We start from the raw sequence: 16,957 nt of genomic DNA, 5'->3' as shown, positions 1-16,957 counted from the left end.
TTGGTTTGGATTTCAAAATTCTAGGGGGAGGGGCTGGGGTTGGGGCAGAGTGGTAGAGTGCTTGCCTAGCATGTGCAAGGCCTTGGGTTCGATCCTCAGCACCACATAAAAATAAATAAATACAATATAAAAAAATTCTTGGGGGAGCTATATTATGAGATATCTTTGGTTGGGGGAGGGATACAAAATTAATTTATGTTTCATACTCCCCTTATACACCGCCTGAAGATAAATTTATAGTTTTTTTAACAGGCCTGCATTTTGGCCATGACCTGTCATAGAAAGTCAGGTGTGGAATTTTCCACTTGTAGCACCTTGTTATCTGTTGCTCATGAAGTTTTAGATTTTGTAGCATTTTGGATTTTCCAATTACAGATGTAACCTGTCACCGTGCTTAGCACTCTTGGGTACTTAGGAGAGTTGAGTCATTAGACTTGTAGAGGTCAGGTTATGGTGACATGGCCATTACTGAGTATGGCATCAGCTTCCTAATGGAGAATGTTAATGGGAGGAGGATGATTTTCTCCCCCAGTAGTGATTCATTTTTGTGCTTGGCAAATGATTGTTTTTGAGACTTTAAAGTAAGAAAAGGTTCTTCTTCACTTGCTTTTCACAAAGAAATATGAAATGACAGTACGTATCTGCTGATGGTACCATTGGATTTTAAATAGAAATAATTCAATGTTGCTACAGAAGGATCATTATTTCCTTTGAAACTTTCTTACTTGCAGGAGTATACCATTGATCCTGATTGGCGTTTCCGAAGTACTGTTCTCACTCCAATGTTTATTGAGACCCAGGCCTCCCCAAGCACTCTGCAGACCCGAACCCAGGAAGGCTTCCTTCCAGCTCAGTGGCCAAAGGCTGGGCAAGTTCGGGCTACCCAACAGCAATATGATTTCACCCCTACACAAACTTCAGGTAACCAGTCGCCCAGTGCTATGACTTGTGGAAGCTTCTATTGCAAGAACACTGACCTTTTATGAGACAAGTGAGAATAGCAAAAAGTCATAAAACCATAAGAAAGATGTATTAGTCAAAGGAGAAAAGAATGGAGGTCCCAGAATAGCTTCTCAGAGACAGAAAGTAGAGGGGTAGTTGCTGGAGGCTGAGGAAGAGGGAGATGAGGCACTATAGTGGGTACAGAGTATCAGTTTTTAAGAGGAAAATGGTCTAGAGATGGATGTAATGATGTGAATGGGCTTAGTGCCTTGAACTGTACACTTAAAAAATGGCTGAAATGGTAAACATTATGTATGTTTTACCACAATGTTTTTTGAAAGGAGAAAAGGATTATTTCTGACTAAAGGGACAATTTAAGTAAATGTTTGTTTTGGTTTGGTTTTCTCCAGAAAACTATTTGTGCATTGAATTTAAAACATCTTATCTTACAAGCAAAGTACAGCTAAACTAATTTATTTACTGTGTTAATAATTTATTAAACTTGTTCTTTCCCAAATGGCTAAATTGCTTCTTTTGATAAACAAAGTATAAATTATAGAGTAAAAATCTTAATTTTATATAAACACTCAAACATTTTTCCTTTTATACAATTGTGTTTTCACATTCTGTTATATCTGGAAATAAGATGAATTTGAATAATCACAATGAAAATTCTGCAACACTAATTTTAGGAATAATGGACTTCTAGCACCTTATAGGAGATACAAAGTATCATGATCACAGTGGACAAAGGAGTACATTATTTTACAAGTGTAGACACTGAGACTCAAGTATCTGAACTACCCTGGGTTGCACATTGGAGAGCTGGCCGAGCCTCTGCCCAATGTCTCAGGTGGCTACAGAAGCCTGAATGCTGCTGGGTGTGCCCCAGCAGGTTTGCTGCCCTGTACAGGCTAAGCTGTGGTGCCAAGAGTCCTCAATGCTCTGATCATATGTATTTGCAGATGGAAGAAGCTCGTTTAATTGGCTGACTGGGAGCAGTATTGACCCAATGGCAGATTATACGATCTCTTCATCTGATTCATTGTCTTCTTCCTTGTTGTTTGCCAACAAGAGGAAGGAAAAGTCTCAGAGAGCTCCCTGGAAGTCAGTGGGACCTGATTTTGGGGGAAAAAGGCTGGGCCTTCCTGGGGATGAGGTGGATAACAAAGTGAAAGATGGTAAGTAAGCTTGCTGAAGCATGTTTAAAATAGTTTACCTTGTAAATTACTGCAGAATTTCTGAGTGTATCCCCATTTCCTTGTAGTCTGTAGTTAAGCACATTAAAATTCAATTCAGTAAATGTTGTCTGGGCACTTACCATGTTAAAAACATTGTTTTTTAGATGTTCCAGAAAAACTCTTTTTAAAATTGGGAATAACATCCTTTCATTTAGTGACTTTCTAGAACATTAGGATGGGTTCAACAATATATTGGTGATCATCAAATGAGGTAGAATTAATAATCCACATCTCAAAAGTGAAAGAATTTAAATCCAGGGAGGGAATGTTCAGAAATACTGGGTGAAGGAGGAGCCTGAGAGCCTGGGATGCAGGAAGGCAGAAGATGAAAAGGAGAAAGGTGGAGAAGTATGCAGTGTGTTTGGCAGGAGGGAGGGAATTAGAGCAGTTGAGTGAATGTTTACAGAGAGCGGACTCCATGCCAAGGACACAAGGGCCCTCCCTAGTTCAGGAAATGGGTGCTCCAGGACCTGAGTCATGGTGAAGGAGGCGAAGAAGGAGACAGGCTTATGGGAAATGGAGTGAACTTTGGGAAGCAGCCACAAGATGAATTAAGCAGAGGTAGCAAGAAAATTCTGACCCTTTCTGAGAGAGATTTTTGGGGACAGCAAGTGGAAGGAGGAGAACCAAGAGGCAAGGCAGAGGTATCATAATCCAGGGTCTTGGCTTGAAGGTGGGTGGGGTGGCCCCCAACAGCACAGTGGAATGCTGAGGGTGACAGTGGAAAGTTGGGCAGGCTTGTAGAACCAAGGCCAAGAGGGTGGGGCAGAGAGGAGTTTAGCTCTTTATGAAACTTGCAACTCTCCGGCAGAGTGGAAGTCCAGAGGGAGAAAATGTGCAGCAAAAAGATCCCAAGACAAAACTTAGATTTATATTTAGATATATGCATTTAGATTTATAGAAGATTAGAAGCATGAGTAAATTCCTCTATTTGTTTGTATCAGAGTTATATGTGCATATCATTTGAAGAGTCAGACACTTCTCAAAAGCTTGTTAGAAGAAACAGCAATTCTGCATATTGTCTTGTCAGAGGCAGCCATTTATATAACCCACTTACCTGAGTTTTGTTCTTCCGTATCTTCAAGCTTTTTCTTTCAGTATTAGTCATTCTCATCTGGTTTTATATGATAAACACTTGAGGATTGGCCCTTCTCCCTCCCTCACCCTGCTTATCACAGAGACACAGTCATGTCCACCAATGTTCTATCCTCCTGCTCAGTTGTGTCACCTAGTCCTCATTTCATCAGTATTTAGTGTTTTCCTCTTATTTGACTATGTAGTATTATTTGTGATTGGGCCACAAGTAACACTATGATTTTTTATGTCTTGTATATTTTTTTCTCTAAGTAGTTATTATTTTGGTTTATGTGTTTTAGTTTTCTACATATTTATCACCAGATTTCCCTGAGTTCTGTAGTTGTCTTTTACTGTGTCCCAACATGTAGATATCCCATCTTTTTAATTTTTGTGTGCATGTATCTGTGTGAGTGGTACTGAAGACTGAACCCAGGGGGGCTTTACCACTGAGCTACTTCCCCAGCTCTTTTTATTTTTTATTTTGAGACAGGGTCTCTCTGAGTTGTTGAGGCTGGCCTCAAACTCACAATCCTCCTGCGTCTATTTCCCAAGTCTTTGGAATGACAGATGACATGTGCCACCATGCCAGGCTTAGTTAGCCATCTTCTTAAAGAAACTCTCCTGGGTCCTTGGGCTCCCCCTACCTGCCTGTGTGCCCCAGGGCCTCTGCTCAACCATCATCTAAAGACCCCTCCTCATCCTGAAGATTCCTTCACTTCCCTGGACCTGAGTTTTCCAACTTAGTGTTCTGAGAAAAGGGTCCTAAGCTGGAAGTTCTTTTTAAGATCTTGTTGCCACCATATTGCCTTCCAGAGCATGCACACCTGGGGTCCTGGTGAGTTGTAGACATCCTGGTAGGGAACTGTCAGGTACTAGCAGAGACATGGCATTCTCCTTATTGATCTTTTGTAAGAACTTGTGTCTTTTCTCAGTGGATCTCAGATCCTCAGATCTCTTTTCAAACAGTTTTCTGAAAACTCAAAAAAGTGTCTTTTGATGCAAGTCTGCTTTAATCTATTCATCTGGCCATAAAGTGGGTCCTTTTGGACCATAAACTTCTATTTCTAGTTCGAGAATATCATCTTGATTTTTGTTGATGACTTCTTCACCTCAGTTTGTCTCTGTTTTCTCTTTGGAGTCCTACTGGTCAGATATCAGACCTCTGGATTATCCTTCTAATTTTCCTACTTTTTTTTTCCTGTTGTCTTTTTTATAGAAAATATCTTCAACCTCATCTTCTAACCCTTCCTTTTGAGGTACATATTTTTAATTTCCATGAGCTGTTTTTGATCTCTGAATATTTCTTTAGTCCTTGATTCAAAACTGTAGCACCTACTTTTATCTTTTTAATAAATGGGAATTGTTTGAATTTTTTTTCCCTGCATGGTCTACTTTAACAGTTGTTCTTTCACTATCATTTATTTGGGTTTCTGTCTTTCATATTTGAAGCTTTCCTCAAATGTCTGATGATTTTTGATTTTTGGCTTGTGTTTCCAGGTGGGGCACTTAAAAGGTGTTTGGAATAATGCATATTGGGACTGAGTGGGTGCAAGATGGGGTAGAAGTGGACCATGACACAGACCCCTGATGCATCAGCTCTTCTTTCCTGGTTGATTGCCACAGAGGCAAACTTCCTACTTTGCTGCCTGTAAGCTAAAGGCCTCCTGTTAGCATGTCAGGGCCACTACCGGTTTCAGAAGTCCTCTTGGACACTGCAGATGCTGGGCTGGCCTTCCCCACCTTGTAGCCATGCATGTGGGGACTCTGCTCTCATTTCGTACCTCCTATTGCAGCTTCACTTTTGCCCCTTCTCCAGTCCAGCCATATCCTGAGCCTTTGAGATTCTCTCCAGGATCTGTTATAGTTAAAGCTTCGCCCCAGGGTTTCATAAACTGACTTCCAGACCACTCACATGTAATCGAATCAAACCTTTATTGAAGCCACACCGGTGGTGGCTGACCAGAACATAAAGCTGTTCCCCTGATCAGTCACGAACAATTGCAAGGGCACTCTTATAAGCCTAAAAACCGCAAAAGGGATGTTCGGGGGTTTAGCTAATTCAAGCAAGCCAGGTTACAGAAGCAGGAGATTGCAGTCAAGTGGTGGGAAGCCTAACCAATCACAGTTGGCCCAGTCACCCCAGTTACAGAAACAGAGCCCCCTTACCCTAGTTACAAAAACAGTGCCCCGTTAGGTAGTTCTGTGTTCTTAAAGGTTTCTATAGTAAAAAGGAAAAGAACATCTTGCCTCAGTCATGACCCTTCTACTTGGCATGGTGGTTTTACAGGATGAAGTCATAAAACAAAATGGAATCACATTTGCTTCTACTGTCACAGATTCACTTTCTTGTTCTTTTAGCTTCCAAAATTGCTGAGACACAATAATCTTGTGTCTCCTCTTGCTATTCTTTCTAAGTTTATATCTTTAAGAAAATATTAAGTAAAAATATTAAAGTAGAAAAGCACACTTTTACTTTAGGAGCTCTTGGGAAGGAGTTGAGGCTAAGTGCACATATTGAATTGACTGTCAGTAACCAAGCCCACTCTGTCCTTCAGGCACAGACAGCCGAGCAGAAATACTAAGGTTGCGCAGACGATTTTTAAAGGACCAAGAAAAACTCAGTTTGATGTATGCCAAAAAAGGCCTTGATGATCAAAAACGAGAGAAGGTTTGTATCTTTTTCACAAATGTGTCAGAAATGCCTGTTTTCTATCAAAGAATGTATACAAGGAAATAACGCTCTGTCAGATATTGGTTCCAGTGTTGATTTGCAAACCAAAATTGCATAAACAGCACTGTGTGTGTTAAGGTTACATGTGAACCATAGCTCCTTTGATATCTCAGTTGTGAAGGGTGCTCATGATGTCTGATGAGAATCTTCATTCTCCTGAGTCTGTGTTCTACTTGGTTCACATACTGCTAGGATCTGGCTTTTCCTCTTTCTGCTATTCAGTGCAGCTTAGCTTCACACTTGCCTCTCTATAGTTCAGTTTTTCCTACAGGTGGAAACATGACCACTGTTTATTCCTTGATTTTATATCCTACAGCATCAGCTGCTCTGGGAAGGGATTAACCCAGCTCTCTGCCACAAGGCCAGAGGGCCCATCTTGGGTTGAGGCCCACAACTGGGGTTAGACTGAGGCCATGGGACAGGGAGGGGATGGCAGCCCTAAGGACCAAGTAAGCTGGGTTACCAGAAAATCCAGACACCTCTGATGAAGGTGTGATTAGAGACACAGGTATGGCATGAATTAATTTTACACGTTTCTCAAAATGTATAAATAATGGCTGAGTGCAGTGGCATATGCCTGTAATCAATCCCAAGTGATTTGGGAGGCTAAGGCAAGAAAATCACAAGTTGGAGACTAGCTTAAAGAACTAAGTGAGAGACTGTCAAAATAAACATGAAAATTGAGAGTAGAACATCCCTGGTTAAATCTCTAGAACCACAAAAGAAAAAAATAATGAAAAAAATTTGTTTAACTGTAGCTTCAGTTTTGTTTAAATCAGTAAATACGACAAAATTTCCAAGAAAGTGTAGATAGTGAATTAAAATCCCTTTCATTACTCCAATTCATTGTAAACCTTCAACTATTTCTAAATGTATGAAGCAGTTGAATGGTTCCTCAGACTCTTTTGTGAGGAGAAAATGTACTTTTCATCTTCTTGACTCTAATTACAACCATTCTTTTGAGGAGTAGGGTCTAAATTCAGAGTGTACTTAGGACCCTCTCTTGCTCCGTTACTTCCTCAGAGAAATCGGGGCTCCTGATTAAACTTGAAACCTAACAAGGCCTGCCTGAAGGAAATAGTAATGTGTGGTCAGTAGAAGGAAGTGAAACCAGGATTACTGGGTAGATGTTGCAGATAACATTTTGGCCTGATACAAAGAAGAGTTTGTAATAATTGATCAGTGTAGTTACTTACTGTGTGTGGTCATGCATTTCTTCTGACATGGACATTCAAGTGTGAAGCTATTTGCCCAGTAATTGGGTGGCATTGAAATAATTAGACATCTGAAGGCTGGGCGTTTGTGGTCATATATTCATTGAACAAATAAGTCTGGAGCATTTTACTCAGTACCAGGCACTGTGTTGTAGAAGTGAGCAGAATATAAACCCTTGTGAAGTCAGTCCAGTGAACGAACAGACAGAAAAATAAGTTGAAGTTATAATGTGTAATGTCAGAAATAAACCAAGTAATGAGCACATCTGGGAAAGTCCTGGGTTAAGAGGTGGTAGAAAGTCTCTCTGGAGAGATAATACTAAGATGGTTCCTCAATGTTGAAGGAAAAGCTGAAGATGTATTCTAGGCAGGGTGGAGGCATCACATCACTCTGGGCCTTGGAGCCAAGGCTTACTCTTAGAGGAATTAAAAGGAACCACAGTTATATTTCTTAAAAGTTTGGAATCAAATCTTCTGATTTATTAATATTCAGATTACTTCATAATGAATATTTAAATAACCTTTTCACTGCTTATCTGCCATAGTAATTTTATTGTGGATTTATCATTTATTATAAACTGGTAAGGTATAACGACTAAACCAGTGTGAATAAAAATGGTTGTCCTTTTATCTTTATGTTAAAAATGGATCCTGGCAATTTCATTTGATTTTCTTAAATAGAATTCTAATGTTCCTTCTTTGTTTCTGGTGATTATAGGAGATCAAGAGTGAGTTAAAAATGAAGCAGGATGCCAGGGTTGTTCTGTACAGAAGTTACCGTCATGGAGACCTTCCTGACATCCAGATTCAGCACAGCAGCCTGATCACCCCATTGCAGGCTGTGGCCCAGGTCTGCCCTGATCACAGTGTTTTCTGTTGACAGGTTAAAAGCTGTGGGTCCAGGAGTGTGCTGTATGTGTGTTCAGGCTACAATGTCATAAGTGAATTGTTGGTTGTCCTTAATGGTATACTTGGTTTAAAAACTGTTCCAAGTCCCATCTCTGCCATTTCCTAGTTTTAGGACTTCTTTTCCCATGAGAAGACTCTGACTTAGAGTTATCAAGAATGGGGCTGTAAAACTGAACATGCATGCCCGTTCAGGTCAGTTAATGCTCTGAGCAACAGGATCTCCATCCGTAAATTCAGAATAAAATCTGTTTTTATGGGTTGGAGATGTGACTCAGTGGTGGCCTAGCACATCTGAGGCCCTAGGTTTAATTCTTGTTTTTTTTTAACAAGAAAAGGAAGGAAAAGATGCTTTTCTTATCCAATAATTGTAATCTTTAAAATGCTAAGCCAGTTAAATCATTGCTTATCCCAAATGCATTTTTAGGGGGACTAGGGAAGTAAGTTTATCAGTGGGATTGGTTTTCTCTGATAAATTAATAACATAGGACTGTAAATCATTTTCTAAGTTATTAAGATACAAAGTAAGGCTTTGTGAGGGGATGATACTTCCTAACTGAATTCTTATCCCCCACAGGCATGATTTCCTTGACTTTTACTGAAATAGTAATTTTAAAAATCAAAGAGTGTTTTTGTTTTGTTGTGTGTGTGTGTGTGTGTGTGTGTGTGTGTGTAAAAACATTATGCTGGGCACCTAAATATAATGCATTACTTTTTTAAAAATATTATTTTGGTTGTACATGGACATAATACCTTTATTCTATTTATTTATCTATTTATTTTTTGTGTAGTGCTGACCACCAAATCCAGTGACTCATACGTGCGAGGCAAGTGCTTTGCCACTAAGCCGCAATCCCAGCCCTAATGTCTTATTTTTTATTGTACTTAAATTTTCCAATACTAATATTGATTATAATCATAGATTACATGTGTTTAGCCTATGAGCTTTTTATTTCATCTAAATAATTATGGATTGACAGGAATTTGTAAACATGGTGTATCATTCACATATCTTTCCCACACCTTCCCCTAGTGGAGACATCTTATGTGATTGTACTATAATATTAGTACTTAGGTATTGATACTGATACAGCAGTGTTAACAGACTATAGGCCTTGTTCATTGTCATTTCCCCTGCACTTTCACTTTTACAGGTGTGTGTTTCATCCTGTGTACAGATTCACATAACTCACTACAGTGCAGCCCTTTGTTATCATAAAGTGCCTTCAGCCTCACATTAAATTCTCCCAATAATCTTACGACATTTTGATATACAGATGTAGATAAGTTAGTGAAGATTGGATAGTGTGATAATGTGGATGTGGGGCAAGGGAGAGACCCCTGTTTTTCTAAGGTCCACTATTTCTCAGTTCCTAGTTCCCTGGTGTCTCATAGCACTGCCTCTGTAGTGAGGTTGACACCTGCTCTTTGGTGTGCCCTGTCCACATGTGTTATCTTGACGAGTCTTCATCTCAACTCCTTGAGGCTTGTTCATCAGCCCCAGTTTAATGATGAGTAATTGGGGTTCCAAACTCAACTCAGATGCCTGTGTCATTACATGTTGATGAAGTTGGCCTTTAAATTAATCTCTTTAGGGCTGGAATTGTAGCTCAGTGGCTGAGTGCTTGCCTCACACATGTGAGGCACTGGGTTCAATCCTCAGCACTACATATAAATGAATAAACAAAATAAGATATTGTGTCCCTGTATAACTAAAAATATTTTAAGATAAAAGTAAAAAAAAATTAATCTCTTTAAGTCAAAGGTACATGGGCTCATAGCATATATTATCAGATATATTTGATTAAAGCATTCCCCTATATGATACCAGCTTAAACTTTCCAAAGAAGTTAGGTATATAAGGGGATGTGTTTGCAGCAGTTTAATTTTCATGTAAAGTTCTAGTGAATCATAGCTTTTATACTTCAGACCCTAATTTGTCTTCAAATTTGAATTTTTTATAGAGAGACCCAATAATTGCAAAACAGCTCTTTAGTAGCTTGTTTTCTGGGATTCTGAAAGAGATGGATAAATTTAAGACGATGTCTGAAAAAAACAACATCACTCAAAACTTGCTTCAAGACTTCAACCGTTTTCTTAATACCACTTTTTTTTCCTTTCCACCTTTTGTCTCTTGCATCCAGGTAAGTGTCTGCACAAGTTCTTTATAAAACACACATTGTCTGGCTTGGCATTCATTGCATGGCTAATGTTATCATCACTTTGTTTCTCAAGGTGAAACTCCTAATAGAAACAAGGTATCTTTTAACAGAGTAGAAGTATCATTTAGGTCACATCAAATGGACACATGTAATCTATTGCCTTTTTTCCCCTCAAAAAAACAAAACAAAACACTATCTTATATGACAGGATAATCTGAAATCAAACTTACGTAAAAGTTTTTTTTTTTTTTTTTTTTTTGTAGTCAGCCAATCCCTTTAAACCTGCATTTTGTTTAGTTCTTTTTCTTTATGTAGCATTTCACCAAATTCTCTCCTGCCTCCTGAGATATTGATGGAGCACATGCCTGGTGATGAAGAGGCAAAATTCCTGCCTTCCAAGAATCTGCTTTCTTGATGGCCAACAGGCAGTCTACAGAATAATATAGAACAGAAGTGTTAGGTAGCACTTAAGGAATGCAGAAGAAAAAGTGCATCCTAGCACTTAAGTCATACAGAAGTGTTAAAAGTGGCATAGGGTGATAACCAAGTGTAGATAGCTCCTTGACTAGGGTGGGTGTATATGCCCATATTTACCTGGATGCAGTGGTCGGAGAAGTGCTTTCTAAGGTGACTGGTTTGGGCAGAGAACTTAATGTAGGTGTGCTTTCAGTTACTACTTAAATATTCTTAGCAAAAGATTATCTTCTTTCTTTCGGCAACAGCAAGGTCTGACCTTGCAGAGGATGTCAGATCCAATTATTCATTTCAGCTCTTCAGTACTCCTTAACCTCAAACCTCCTCGATAAAATGATTTGACCCCAAAACAAAACAAAAACGAAAAAGAAGGGATTATCTTCTCATGTAGTAAATGTTTTGTGTGCCATCCCAAACATGGATCATTACATCTTCCCTTAAATTTCTTATTCATTTTAGTATTTATTTATCTCATGACCTCCCTGAAATAATTAAATTCTTAAAAAAATATATTGTTAATCAGTAGTATTACTTTATAAAATAAACTGAGTTATAATTCTCTGAGATGAAGTACTCAGTTTTTCTGTTTTATTCTTTTTTGATATAGCATGAAAGTATAAATATAGCTTCCTTTTATAATTAGCTCTAATTCTCTTGGCTTACAATTTACAGATAGAGTTCCTTCATTGTTTTTCCCTTATCCACACTGTAGATAATAAAAATGTTTCAGTAATCATAAGGAGTTAGCCAGTATTTTATTTATTTATTTATTTATTTATTTATTTATTTATTTATTTATTTATTAGTTGTAGATGGACACAATATCTTTTATTTTTTTTTTTATTGGTTGTTCAAAACATTACAAAGCTCATGATATATCATCTTTCATACATTTGACTCAATTGGGTTATGATATCTTTTATTTTTATTTGTTTATTTTTATGTGTTGCTGGGGATCGAACCCAAGGCCTTACACGTGTAAGGCAAGCACTCTACCACTGAGCAACAACCCCAGCCCTAGACAGTATTTTAAAATAAGTTTTTCTTTACATTGTATTCTTTTTAAAAAAAAAATAAAATAAATACTTTTTTAGTTGTAGATGGACACAATATCTATTTATTTTTATGTGGTGCTGAAGATCAAACCCAGTGCCTCACACGTTTGAGGCAAGCACTCTACCACTGAGCTACCACCCTAGCCCCCCTTTCTAAATTCTTTATTCTATTTGTTATATATGAGAGCAGAATGCATTACAATCATATTACACATATAGAGCACAATTTTCATATCTCTGGTATGCAAAATATATTCACCCCATTTGTATCTTCATATAGGAACTTAGGGTATTGATGTCCATCTCATCCCACTATCTTTTTTACATCCCTTGCCTCCTTCCTTCCATTCCCTCCCCTTTGCCCTATCTAGAGTTTGTCTAATATTCCCATGCTCCCCCTTCCAACTCCACTATTAATCAGTCTCGTTATCAGAGAAATCAGAGAAAATATTCGACATTTGTTTTTTGGGGATTGGCTAACTTCACTTAGCATTATCTTCTCCAGCTCCATCCATTTACCTGCAAATGCCATGATTTTATTCTCTTTTATTGCTGAGTGATATTCCATTGTGCATATAAACTACATTTTCTTTATCCATTCATTTGCTGAGGGGCATCTAGGTTGGTTCTGCAGTTTAGGTATTGTGAATTGTGCTGCAATAAACACTGATGTGGCTGTGTCCCTGTAGTAAGTTGTTTTTAAATCCTTTGGGTATAGACCGAGGAGTGGGATAGTTGGGTCTAAAGATGGTTCCATTCCCAGATTTCCAAGGAATTTCCATACTGCTTTCCATATTGGCTGGACTATTTTGCAGTCCAACTAGCAATGTATGAGTGAGCCTTTTTCCCCACATCCTCTCCAACACTTATTGCTTTTTGTGTTCTTTTTTTTTTTATATTTATTTTTTACTTTTAGGTGGACACAATGTCTTTATTTTATGTGGTGCTGAGAATAGAACCCAGTGCCTCACACATGCTAGGTGAGCACTGTACCTCTGAGCCACAACCCCAGCCCTTGTTTGTGTTCTTCATAGCTCCATTTTGACTGGAGTGAGATGAAATCTTAGAATAGTTTTGATTTGCATTTCTCTAATTGCTGGAGATGTTGAACATCTTTTCATATATTTGATGATTGATTGTATATCACCTTCTGAGAAGTGTGTTCAATTCCTTGGCCCATTCATTGACTGGGTTATTTGTGGTTTTGGTGTTTAGCTTTTTGAGTTCTTTATATAACCTAGAGATAAATGCTGTATCTGATGTGCAAGTGGTAAAAATTTGCTCCCAAGATGTAGGTTCTCTATTCACCTCACTGATCATTTCTTTTGCTGAGAACAAGTTTAATTTGAATGCATCCCATTTATTAATTCTTGATTTTAATACTTGTGCTATAGGAGTCTTATTAAGGAAGTAGGGGCCTAATCTGATATGATGGAGATTTGGGCCTCCTTTTTCTTCAGTTAGACACAAGGTCTCTGGTTTAATTCCTAGGTCCTTGACCCACTTTGAGTTGAGTTTTGTGCATGGTGAGAGATAGGCGTTTAGTTTCATTTTGCTGCATATGTATTTCCAGTTTTCCCAGCACTATTTGTTGAAGAGGGTGTCTTTTCTCAAATGTTTGTTTTTGGTGCCTTTGTCTAATATAAGAAAACTGTAATTATGTTAGTTAGTCTCTGTTCTCTATTCTGTACCATTGGTCTACCAGTCTATTTTGGTGCCAATACCATGCTGTTTTTGTTAATACTGGTCTGTAGTATAGTTTAAGGCCTGTTATAGTGATGCCACCTGCTTCATTCTTCCTGCTAAGGATTGCTTTAGCTATTCTGGGTCTCTTATTTTTCCAGATGAATTTCATGATTGCTTTTTCTATTTCTATGAGGAATGCCATTGGGATTTTGATCGGAATTGCATTAAATCTGTATAATGCTTTTGGTAGTATGGTCATTTTGACAATATTAATTTTGCCTATCCAAGAGCAAGGTAGATCTTTCCATCTTCTAAGGTCTTCTTTAATTTCTTTCTTTAGCACTTTGTAGTTTTCATTGTAGAGGTCTTTCACCTCTTTTGTTAGGTTGATTCCCAAGTATTTTTTTTTTTTTTAAGACCATTGTAAATGGGGTAGTTTCCCTCTCAGAGGATTTGTCACTGATATATAGAAATGCCTTTGATTTTTGGATGTTGATTTTGTATCCTGCTACTTTGCTAGAAGTTTTCTGGTGGAATTTTTTGGGTCTTCTAGGTATAGAATCATATTGTCGGCAAATAGTTCTAATTTGAGTTCTTCTTTTCCCATCTGTATCCCTTTAATTTCTTTTGTCTAATTGCTCTGGCTAGATTTTCAAGAACTATGTTAAATAGAAGTGGTGACAGAGGGCATCCTTGTCTTGTTCCAATTTTTAGAGGGAATGTTTTCAGTTTTTCTCCATTTAGAATGATGTTGGCCTGGGACTTAGCGTGGAGAGCTTTTACAATGTTGAGATATGTTCCTGTTATCCCTAGTTTTTCTAGTGTTTTGAACATGAAGCAGTGCTGTATTTTGTTGAATGCTTTTTCTGTGTCTATTGAGATGATCATATGGTTCTTATCTTTAAGTCTATTGATGTGTTGAATTACATTTATTGATTTCTGTATGTTGAGCCAAACTTGTATTCCTGGGATGAATCCCACTTGATTGTGGTGAACTATCTTTTTGATATGTTTTTGTATTTGATTTGCCAGAATTTTATTGAGAATTTTTGCATCTATGCTCATTAGAGATATTGGTCTGAAGTTTTCTTTCTTTGATTTATTTGTCTTTGCCTGGTTTTGGAATCAGGGTGATATTGATCTCATAGAATGAGTTTGGAAGTGCTCCCTCTTTTTCTATTTCCTGAAATAAATTGAAGAGTATTGGTATTAGTTCTTCTTTAAAGGTCTTGTAGAACTCAGCTGTGTACCCATCCAGTCTTGGGCTTTTCTTGGTTGGTAGACTTTTTTTTTTTTTTCTTTTTTTTAAGAAGTAGTTGGACACAATTTTGTTTATTTATTTTTATGTGGTGCTGAGGATCGAACCCAGGGCCTTGCATATGCTAAACGATTGCTCTACCACTGAAACACAATCCCATCCCCGGTTGATAGACTTTTGATGGCATCTTCTATTTCATCACTTGAAATTGATCTGTTTAAATTGTGTATATCATTCTGATTCAATTTGGGCAAATCATAGGACTCCAGAAATTTGTCGGTGCCTTCGATATTTTTATTTTATTGGAGTACAAGTTTTCAAAATAGTTTCTAATTATCTTCTCTATTTTTTTGTAGTGTCTGTTGTGATATTTCCTTTTTTATCACATATGTTAGTAATTTGAGTTCTCTCTCTGCTTCTCTTCATTACCATGGCTAAGGGTCTGTCAATTTTATTTATTTTTTCAAAGAACCAATTTTTTGTTTTGTCCATTTTTTCAATTTTTTTTTTTGTTTCAGTTTCATTGATTTCAGTTCTGGTTTTAATTATTTCCTGTTTTCTACTGCATTTGGTGTTGATTTGTTCTTCTTTTTCTAGAGCTTTGGGATATAATATTGGGTCATTTATTTGTTGACTTTTTCTTCTTTTAAGGAATGAACTCCATGCAATGAACTTTCCTCTTAGAACTGCTTTCATAGTGTCCCAGAGATTTCGATACATTGTATCAGTGTTCTCATTCACCTCTAAGAGTTTATTAATCTCCTCCCTGATGTCTTTTGCAACCCATTGTTCATTCAGTAGCATATTATTTAGCCTTAAGGTGTTGGAGTGGATTTTATTTTTTATTTTATCATTGATTTCTAATTTTATTCCATTATGATCTGATAGAATGCAAGGTAGTATCTCTACTTTTTTATATTTGCTAAAAGTTGCTTTGTGGCATAATATATAGTCTGTTTTAGAGATCCATGTGCTGCTGAGAAAAAAGTGTATTCTCTCATTGAAGGATGAAATATTCTATATGTATCAGTTAAGTCTAAATTATTGATTGTATTATTGTGTTCTATAGTTTCTTTGTTCAGCTTTTGTTTGAATGATCTATCCAATGGTGAAAGAGGTGTGTTAAAGTCACCCAGAATTATTGTGTTGTGGTCTATTTGACTCTTGATCTTGGGAAGAGTTCTTTTGATGAACATAGACGTGCCATGGTTTGTTGCTTATAAATTTATTGTTATTTCTTGTTGATAAATGGTTCCCTTCAGCAGTATGAAATATCCTCTTTATCCCTTTTGATTAACTTTGGCTTGAAGTCTGTTTGATATGAAGATGGAAACCCCTGTTTGTTTCTACAGTCCATGTGAGTGGTGTGATTTTTCCCAACGTTTCACCTTCAGTCTGTGGATGTCTTTTCCTATGAGATCAGTCTCTAGAAGGCAGCATATTGTTGGGTCTTTTTTTTTAATCCATCTGCCAGTCTATGTGTTTTGATTGGTGAGTTTAGGCCATTAACATTTGGGGTTATTATTGAGACATGATTTGTATTCCCAGTCATTTTTGTTATTTAACTTGATTTGGTTTATCCTTTGATTAGTTTTTCCTTTAGAGCAATACCTCCCTTTGCTGATTTTCAGTGTTGTTTTTCATTTTCTTCTCATGGAATATTTGTCCAGATGTTCTGTAGTACAGGCTTTCGAGTTGTAAATTCTTTTAACTTTTGTTTATCATGGAAGGTTTTTATTTCATCATCAAATCTAAAGCTTAATTTTGCTGGATATAAGATTCTTGGTTGGAAAGTTTTTTTGAAGATTCCTGTGGTGCTGAAGATCGAACCCAGTGCCTTACGCATGCCAGGCAAGTGCTCTATCTCTGAGCCCCAGCCCCAGCCTTCCCTTTACATTATATTCTGAAGTGATTTTTTAAGTCATAATTTCTAGTTTTGACCTGAGATTTACTAAAAATCTGGCTTTTCAATAGCTGTTGAGGAGAGTTATTAGCCATAAATGAGTAAATAGTTTGTAGAGCTTGCTGGTTGCCATCAGACATGGTACAAGCTTCATGCTTACACATCAGAGCCTACAGTTTGCAGTGTTTACTATCATGACCTCATTTTCAGGTTCTTATATCTGAGAATGTAGTTTATTTTCTCTTCCCAGGTCATCATGATACATTTTGCTCCGTATTTACAAAGGCTTTTGTTCTAGCAAATGACTA

General features: G+C 37.4%; 1 protein-coding gene across 4 annotated transcripts in view; it reads left to right on the top strand.

Annotated features, from left to right (window-relative positions):
• Prkdc (protein kinase, DNA-activated, catalytic subunit) overlaps nucleotides 1–16,957 on the top strand; it is a 175,861-nt gene that overhangs the window by 101,706 nt on the left and 57,198 nt on the right. For all 4 annotated transcript variants that reach the window (XM_058574014.1, XM_046428525.2, XM_046428524.2 and 1 more), the window contains 5 exons: nucleotides 732–921; nucleotides 1,908–2,123; nucleotides 5,816–5,928; nucleotides 7,924–8,055; nucleotides 10,076–10,255. In XM_058574014.1, the coding sequence (XP_058429997.1) occupies nucleotides 732–921; nucleotides 1,908–2,123; nucleotides 5,816–5,928; nucleotides 7,924–8,055; nucleotides 10,076–10,255 (831 nt within the window). The remainder of the gene's footprint in view (nucleotides 1–731; nucleotides 922–1,907; nucleotides 2,124–5,815; nucleotides 5,929–7,923; nucleotides 8,056–10,075; nucleotides 10,256–16,957) is intronic.

Source organism: Marmota monax, unplaced genomic scaffold, assembly GCF_021218885.2.
Source record: "Marmota monax isolate L192 unplaced genomic scaffold, Marmota_monax_Labrador192_F-V1.1 WCK01_AAM20220418_F8-fsc00044, whole genome shotgun sequence".
NCBI classification, from domain to species: Eukaryota; Metazoa; Chordata; class Mammalia; order Rodentia; family Sciuridae; genus Marmota; species Marmota monax.
This window is presented reverse-complemented; position numbering and strand designations above follow the sequence as displayed.